Raw genomic sequence first — 9,079 nt, 5'->3', positions numbered from 1 at the left:
AATTGATGTAACCTGTTATATTTCCGCCAAATCAATTACAAAATTGATGTTAGAGGGCATTACCAAAAAGGGAAAAGAAAACAACTCAAATTCTAAAGCAAAGGGTATAAAATTTTAAAGCAATAGCAACTTCAAATTGGTGACATCGGGGCTGAAGAAGTCGTTGGCCAATGTGTGGTTCGAAACCCACATTTGAATTATGCAGCTTAGACTTTGGCTGAGTCGCGTGGTGTAGTGAATGTAAGTTGTGAATGTGGTCCCTGTGATCTGAATATATAAGGAAGTAGATGAGGGCTTTAGGCAATAGAATGGGGCATGAGCTCATTGGGTATTGGGTGAGAGTTATTGGTTAAGTGAAGCAAATTGGCGTGTGGGCTGCTGTGGATCGCTGAGACACTGAGTATATGGACCACCACGGCGTTTGATTGATGAGGGTCCAACCACTTGGCATGTGGCATGTGGTGTGGTGTAATTTTTTTAGTTAAGAAAATGAAATCGATATCGGTGTACCAAAATACTAATATATATTATATATCAGCGATATTTTGGTCCTTACTATGAATCACAGACACGAAGGAAGATGAGTAATAACAAATTTACAAAAGAAAGAAGAGAAAAAGGCGCTTTTGCTATTTCGAAGAAACTTCCTTCCCTCGTCAACTCCTCTATCTCTAATTATTATCAATCTGTTTTCCCCTCCCTCCCTCCCTCTCTCTCTCTCTCTCTGCCAGATTGAAGAATTGATTAAAACAGAGTGGTAGCCCATATTTTTTATTTTTGTTTTTTTGTTTTAAGAGAGAGAGAGAGATATTAATCCCATTGCCGGCAACAATATATTTATTATTATTATTATTGGTCTGGCCGCCTTTGGCTCTTTCCTTTTTGGAATCACCATCATTTCTCCAATCCGGAGAAGAGCGGGCAATTTCAGGTCAGTCACTAGACCATTATTTATGAATAATAAGTGCCAGATCTAACTTAATACCCAATTTTCTTCAAACTGTTTCGGATCCCATTCTCATGCCTTTGTAACTGTTGTTCATTCAAAATCAATCAATTACCAAAGATTTCATTTCTTTCCCTGCTCTGCTCCAACTGTAACTGTTAGTTTTTTTTTATTAACTGATTATTACCAAAAAAAGAGGAAAGTTTTATATAACTGTACCAGTGATTAAATACGACAACAAAATATAACTTATTATATAAGATGCTCATTGCAGATGGTACCTATAGAAGACAAGGTAGATTTTGCCCCCACCACCGCCACCGAAGATGAGACTCCTCTCAGATCAGACAGCCCTTTCGGTTTGCGCAAAATTCACACTTTTGACACCAGCTCTCATGTAGATGTTCCCTACCCGTTCTCCCCTAAGAGATTACGCAACCGAGCCTTCATGAGTCTATACATTGTTTTGTTCAAAGCCAAGATTAACGTCTTGTTACCTTTTGGTCCCCTTGCCATCGTGCTCCATTATATTACCGGAAAGCATGTAAGCCTTTTCATTTTAACCAGTTCCAACCATTTTTTTTTTTTTTAATCTTCTCCGAGCAAGCCTCTATGGCAAAAGACTACTTGTTGTCGGTCCTTACTAGTTACTTCTTTATTTCTCAGGGATGGGTCTTTTTCTTCAGTTTGTTAGGCATCACCCCTTTAGCCGAACGTCTTGGTTATGCAACAGAGTAAGTCTCACATTTTTGTTGCTTTTTCACTTCTATTTGTTTCTGTTTTGCACAATCTAATTGACATATATTCATTTCCATTTTTTCCCCCTTATAGGCAGCTCGCATTTTATACAGGACCTACAGGTACTTTTTTGCATCCTTCTTCCTCCGGAACATTCTACTACTTGTAAAAAGTGGACACTCATGAGGATACCCACTAATTTTAATTGGTTGGATCAGCAGTAAAGTCTCACTTCTGTATCACATAGTGCTTGTACATGTTCTTCATCCGTATCCTTGCTTTATTTTATCAAGATGCTGCCAACATCTTGTTAATTGCCACGATCTTTTCTCATTATCGGTTTAATTGATGGTTGGTTTTGCAGTTGGTGGTCTTTTAAATGCTACATTTGGGAATGCAACGGAAATGATAATTTCACTCTATGCTCTGAAGCACGGCATGATAAGAGTAATCCAACAATCATTGCTAGGTTCCATCCTGTCGAATATGCTATTGGTTCTTGGATGTGCCTTCTTCACTGGTGGAATTGTTCATCGTAACAAAGTTCAAGTATTTGATAAGGTACATAATCATCGCTTATGATGTAATTCTTTCAAACAAAAAAATTCCTAGTTGAATGAGTTCCTTCACATATGTAACAACATGATGTAGTACATTGCAATTGAAGTGGAATTTTCTTCCCGACAGGCAGCTGCTGTGGTAAATTCAGGATTGCTCTTGATGGCTGTCATGGGTTTGATGTTTCCAGCTGTGCTTCACTTCACACACTCAGAGGTGCATTTCGGGAAATCGGAGTTGTCTCTTTCAAGATTTAGCAGCTGTATTATGCTAGTGGCATATGCAAGCTACCTTTATTTCCAATTGAAAAGTCAACCGAATCTTTATAGACCTGCGCCTGTTGAAGAGGTGAGTTTCACTTTAAATGTCAACAGAATCTTTATAACATATATATGAACTTTCTTTGGCTAAAGAATGATGGTACCAGTAGTAACTCGGTAATTATCGGGAGTATTTTTCAGATTTCTTTTTCATTTTGTATGTTATTCTTATATTAGAGGCATTTGAATGGAGGCAATACATGGAAGGAAGCAATAAATTTGTTTACATTTTCTAACTATTGTAGGATGGGGACCATAAAGAAGAAGACTCTGATGAAGAAGAGATTCCTGAGATTACTCAGTGGGAAGCAATTGGATGGCTTGCAGTTTTGACGCTTTGGATTTCTGTTATTTCTGGATACCTGGTGGATGCAATACAGGTAATATATAATATAGTAATATACTAGTTACCTTTTTTAATGGTCATATCTGGAAGCCGTAATAGAAAGTGTTTTCCTGTTTTACTGTGGCCTGGCCTTGCCCTAAGGGGCTCCTACTGTCTTTGTGTCTCCTAATTCTTCCAAGTCTACTTTTAAGATTTTAACTACTCTTTTGTCTCTTTTTTTTTTTATTTTTTCATTTTCATTTATTTTTTTGTTTTGATTAATGTCTTCAGATATTGGGTTCAAAACTGTCTAGAAGTATTAACTCAGTTGGTTTTAATTTTTGAATTAAAATTTGGACCATAGGGAGGTTGGAATTGGTGAAAATGTGATCAGGAAATAGTTTAAGATACACTTTTCAATAAAGTAGTGCAATTATTCATAATTTTGATTATGCAGTTTTGACCTTTAAAAATTGGATTGGTTCCTGCTTGAAGTTATAATGTTTTTCACTTGGTAATCAATTAATTAATTATTGTCACAGTCATATTTGCATATTTTTATTTGTTAGGAGCCGACTTTGATATACGACTACTATTTTTTGAGGAGAGGAAAAAAGAAAGCAAAACACAAAAAGTGTTTCGAACACATATTTCTCTTTATACGTGTCCTTTCTATAGGGCGGAGGTGCACCTTGATGAACTCTACTCTATCGATAATCCCAAATTACTATCTGTATTTGTTTCCAATTTGTCTCTAAGCAATTGTTGCAACTATCTAGAAGATTGAAATGGGGGTTGGAGAAAGGGAAGACTAAGATGCACATGGGTAATTGGGAAAGGCTTTGCCTAGCAAAGGAAGAAAGGAGGATTGGGTTGGAAAGATATCTTGCTTATGAACAAAGCTCTACTAGCTAAATGGATTTGGAGATATGGTGAGGAGGAGAAACATTTATGGTGGAGAGTGGTAATGGAAAAGTATGGAAATGGGGAGAGTAAGTTGGATTTGAAGGAACCGAGAGATTCATTTGGTAGGACTCTTTGGAGGAGTTTCACTAGTGGTTGTGACAAGTTAAAAAGAGGAGCGACTTTCCTACCCGGAACCGGTGCGACCATTTCATTTTAGGAGGATGTTTGGGTGGGGGAATCCTCACTTATGACTTTGTGTGTAGAGGAAGCATTTATATCAGATTGTTTGGAGAGGAGTATTGAATGAGTGGGGTGCAATGTGACTCATAGACTAGATCTTTATGATTGAAAAATGGAAAACTTCGATTTTTTTTAGAATCTATTTACCTTACAAGGAATAGATTTGGAGAGATGGACTCAAGGAAGTGGATTTGGGATCAGAAAGAGGGGTTACCTTGAAATCCTTTTACTTGGTATTGGCCAATGAGTTTACTTTGCAAAATCTTGATGCCACGAAGAGGTAGGGTCTTTGATTTCCTTATAAAAAAATTAGAAAGAACTCCCATTCAAAGTCGCCTTCATATGTTGGCTTGCTTACTTGGGAAGGATTAAAACAGTTGATAATCTTAGTTGAAAAGGTATAATCTTCTGAATCTTTGTTCGCTTTGCAAAGGGGAGGAGGAAAGTGTTGGTCATATTCTTGTCAATTGTCCACTTGCAAATGATGTTTGGAATACTTTGTTGTTCTCGTTCCATAAATGTTTGGCTCCGCCATTAAATGTTAGAGAAGCCTTGGTGAAGGATTTGATCGTGGGCTCTTTTCTCTACCAAGTTGAAGTGGCTAGCAGATCATATTCCTAGTGCGATATTAATTTTATGGAAGGTGAGAAACTTGAGGATCTTTGAGCACAAGGAGAAAGAAATACACAAAATTGTGGAAAAGGTCAAAGAAGTCTTGTTCAATTGGGGCTAGTGGCTTATATAGTTTTTATTTGTAATTGGGACACTCTTGTCGGTTAGGGGAATGGGTGGTAGGATTGAGTAGCTTTTTGCTACCTAAGATCACTGCATGTAACTTTGTATTATGTAAAATTTTGAATTTAAATGAATGGAATTGAGTTTTATTGATTAAAAAAAAAGGTTTTAGAAGCTGTAACAACTTATGGTTGTTTGTCATTGCATATGTGATACTTGTCAGTTGTCAGAAGGTGTTCCTTGATTTGCTCGGTCTTTTTCCATATTGATATTGCAGACTATGTTAATCAATTGTTGGATTAGTAGATGCTGAAATTCTGGTCCTTTATTCCTGCTGCCTGATTGCTTTTCAGGGTGCATCTGACTCATGGAACATGCCAGTGGCTTTTATCAGTGTCATTCTACTTCCAATTGTTGGAAATGCTGCAGAACATGCAAGTGCAATCATGTTTGCCATGAAGGACAAGCTTGTAAGTGACTGGAAATAAATTTTCTTATTTTCATTATGTTTTCTTTTGTCTTAACGATTGACTTCACAGGACATTACTTTGGGAGTCGCAATTGGTTCTTCCACACAGATATCGATGTTTGTGGTAACTCTCTGATAAGCTTTTCTTCCTGGTAGTTCTAGCAATGATAACAGCTACCAAATAAGCATAACAAAGTCCTCATTTTGTTTCCACTTGTTCTTTCCTTTTGTGCTGTACTTATAGTACTCAAATGTAATGTGGTCCTCTACATATTTGTTATTCTGCAGAAGTTAAAAGCAATATGTTGCATGTATGCTATGATTAATTTTGTTGCTGCCTTTGTCACTTTTGAACACCTTTGTTTGTTAATTGCAGATTCCCTTCTGTGTCGTTGTTGGTTGGTTTATGGGAAAACCAATGGATTTGAATTTTCAACTTTTTGAGACTGCTACACTCTTTATTACAGTCCTGGTTGTGGCATTTATGCTGCAGGTATGTCAAGTATCTCTTTCAATTTCTATTGTTTCTATGAAACCATCACGTACTTTTTTAAACCAACAGTTGTTCTGCATGTTTTTATGCAAGTTTGTTAATGTTGTTCATTTGTTTGGGAACACTATCGTACTTTGCAAATTCACCTTTGCAACATGTACTTTTTTAAACCAACAGTTGTTCCTCATGTTTTTATGTAAGTCTGTTAATGTTGTTCGTTTGTTTGGGAACACTATCGTACTTTGCAAATTCACCTTTGCAACATGTATTCATCTCGTGTATTGTTGAAAAGCTTTTACTATTAGGAATGATTGTTGGTTACTTGGTTTTGCTGTTCCATTTGTTCTTCCTAGATGAACTTCTTATTTTTAGTCTTCAATATTTATTATTGATAGGAGAGTTTATACCACAGAAAGGGAGGGACCTAGCTGGCTAACTATGACCTTTTCACCACTTGTGATTTACCAAGGGTTGCACCATATAAACTGGTCCTTATTTTTTCACAGTTGTTTTAACTTTTAAGACTTGATACTTGCCATCAAGTTGCAAACCAAGTATGAAAACTTTGCATGGAAATTGTTGGGCATAGACAGTTGTAATTTATGTGATTCATTATTGTTCCTTGTGCTTTGCAGGAAGGTACTGCAAATTATTTTAAAGGGCTAATGCTTATTCTATGCTATCTCATAGTTGCAGCCAGTTTCTTTGTCCACATTGACCCTCCAAAAAGTAAGTTAGGTAGATTTGTGAGATGTACATTACTCCTTTTATTATTGATTTACCACATAGATCTATTTCTTGCTGATTCTTGACATTTCTCACAAGCATGTGGTTTTCCAAATTATAGAGATACCATATTCAGGCACATAATTTGCTTTGATTTCCTTACCCAGCTTCTGTCACTATGGTGAATAATTTCCAGTGATGGGAAGCTGGACTGTATTGTATGGATGATTGGGTAGTATGATAGTTCAACTTATTTAAATTTAGGAGATGCTTGAGGGATCACTGATTTCCCTCACCACCTTGCCCTGCATGTGCAAGGCAGGGTGTAAGTTCAGGTTATGGTATTACTCTTTTATATTTACATAATTTATTAATACCTGCTATATTATGCAATTGCTTTTATTTAGGGCAAACATTTTCACCGAAAAGAAACTAGTTCTCATGCTGAAAAGGAAAATCATGAACAGCAGCAACTGACTATGGTAATTGATGTATTAATATGATGTCCTGTGCAGGTGATGATTGATGTGAAAAATGAGAGCAGCCTGTTTGTTTTTAAGGCAGTAGTATATTTTTTTCGGGGATTCCGAGAAGATGATTCCAAATACTTGAGCTGTCTCCATCTTTCAAGATTGCAGGCTTTGTTGTGATTTTTGTACGATTAGTAGAACATACAAGTACCGAGGCCTGTGCTATCCCAGCCAGCCTTTCTAGAGGCTTACATTTTTTGGGTTTTGGAGTAAAGAGAAATGCCTATGCTTCACCGCATTCTCTTTCTCGGTTGGGCGCACGCAAGAAGACACAAGCATGTAGTCATAGATCTCTTCATATTCTTTCTGATGATGCCTATTCCATTCAGTAAATTAACTCTCCATGCTAATTAAGGAAATTGTTGTATAATGTAGAATTCAATTTTGTTACTTGGTCCGTGTTCCGCCATGTGATGTTAGGTCGTCTAATGTGTGGGACAATATTCTTCTTGCACAGAGCCCGGCTATGAAAGGTATAAGAAGCGTATCATTCCATTTTGATTTCATGAATGTGTTGAAACTTGGCCAACTGTTTATAAGACAAGTGTTGGTATAATGGTATTAACGGAAACAAAAGACAAATGTTGGCATAAAAGAAACACAAAATAACAGTTCTTGGTTTACAACTTGTCACATCATCTGTAGCAATGGAAAATGAATCACCATAACTTGACAAAGATACATGCATTATCTCTTAACTTGACAAAGGTACATGTGTTATCTCTTGTACCATGAGATCGGTTGAGATCGGCACGTACCATACTCTTAATTCCAATATTGTATGTCTTGGTTCCATGTATCTTCTGTTCATTATTTGGATCATACGTTCATCATTTAGAGATTACGTCGAGAAGACGAGAACCAATTAAAAATAGCTTTACGTATCTGTCCTTGTATAAACTTTGCATGTACGTATCGTCATTTTGGACAAGTGCTATATGATAGAATATTTTTCTCATTACTCAAAACAAACTTGATTACATCTTTATATAGTCATTAGCTGACAAGTTAGTTAATTACAAAAGAATGTCCTAGAACTATCTTTGATGGCTCTTTGTCTGTTGATGCTTGCCTTCTGTTTTGTTCATTCTTTTGCTGAATTCCCTCCCTCAAGTTGAAAGGATTACAATGTGGTAGTGTGTTTCTTGTGTGTTAATATTTTCTCTAGTATATTTATTTTATTGTACTTCTAGAACAACATGATATTGATTTCATATTAACTATCATATACAATTGCTCCAAATAAAATTGTTATATGACCGATATGACGTACAAGTGTGAAATACCGATTTAGGTAAGGAATCGGTTAGTGGACGTTACACTTTTTGTCTGAATTAGTATTATATAGTGCTTTAGTTTTAGAATATTTGGTATCTATGGTTCTCTTTGTTATCTGGAATGGAATTTTAGAAAAACCGTGTGCAGTTAGCTTGTAACATATCTTCTTCATGCATTTACTTGGTAAAGGACGAATCAGAGGATAGCGAGGTTGAGGGAGAGGATGAAGCATATCAAAAGCTTTCACGCAATTGGAGTGTTCTTAAAAGTACTCCAGAGCTTCAAAAGTCTAAGGTAAACTAACTATAGCACACTTTTATATTTTTGCAGAATCTGTGGATGTTATTGGCTTGATTTAGATGGGTATAACCTGCTAAAGATTTCTGACAATCTTAATGCCTGTAAGCAGTACATGCTTTATAGACAAGCCCTGAATATTTACGACCCTCTTTCTCGACTCAGATTATTTGACAGAATGAACGTGTTGTATGCAACTAGAACAACTTTGAATCTACCTTAATCATTTTAATGGACTTATTCTCATTTCCTTTCAGGGGAAACCCAAGAAAGAAGGGAGAAAAGCTTCGGTCCTCAGCGCTTAGGACCGAAGTGCGTCCAAAGCGGCTGAGGACCACATACCACGTCAGCATTTTCACATAAAAAGTTTTCAAAAAAAAAAAAAAAAAAAAAAATACCAAATGTGTGGTCCTCAGCCGCTTTGGACACACTTCGGTCCTCGACTGAAGTCTTTTCCGAAAGAAGGTCCCATGTCTCTTGACGATGCCATCGATGATTCTGAGAATCTAACTGATTTC

At 36.6% G+C, this 9,079-nt stretch overlaps 1 protein-coding gene across 2 annotated transcripts; it reads left to right on the top strand.

Annotated features, from left to right (window-relative positions):
* Positions 1-547: 547 nt before the first annotated feature.
* Positions 548-7,490, top strand: LOC147473062 (vacuolar cation/proton exchanger 3-like). 2 transcript variants are annotated; one of them, XM_086587866.1, is made up of 12 exons: positions 548-931; positions 1,221-1,490; positions 1,613-1,680; positions 1,778-1,806; positions 2,049-2,245; positions 2,372-2,590; positions 2,808-2,942; positions 5,122-5,238; positions 5,308-5,361; positions 5,614-5,730; positions 6,366-6,459; positions 6,972-7,490. In XM_086587866.1, exons 2-12 carry the CDS (start codon positions 1,221-1,223, stop codon positions 6,980-6,982), a joined length of 1,311 nt encoding a protein of 436 aa, XP_086443992.1. In that variant the 5' UTR covers positions 548-931; the 3' UTR covers positions 6,983-7,490. The 2 variants fall into 2 exon arrangements, with proteins under 2 accessions (XP_086443992.1, XP_086443993.1); XM_086587867.1 differs by lacking the exon at positions 548-931 and adding an exon at positions 957-1,103.
* The last annotated feature ends 1,589 nt before the right edge of the window (positions 7,491-9,079 follow it).

This window comes from Coptis chinensis, unplaced genomic scaffold, assembly GCF_015680905.1.
Source record: "Coptis chinensis isolate HL-2020 unplaced genomic scaffold, ASM1568090v1 utg498_pilon_pilon, whole genome shotgun sequence".
In the NCBI taxonomy this organism is placed as follows: Eukaryota; Viridiplantae; Streptophyta; class Magnoliopsida; order Ranunculales; family Ranunculaceae; genus Coptis; species Coptis chinensis.
Note: the sequence above shows the minus strand (reverse complement) of the source record. Positions and strands in the feature narration are given on the sequence as shown.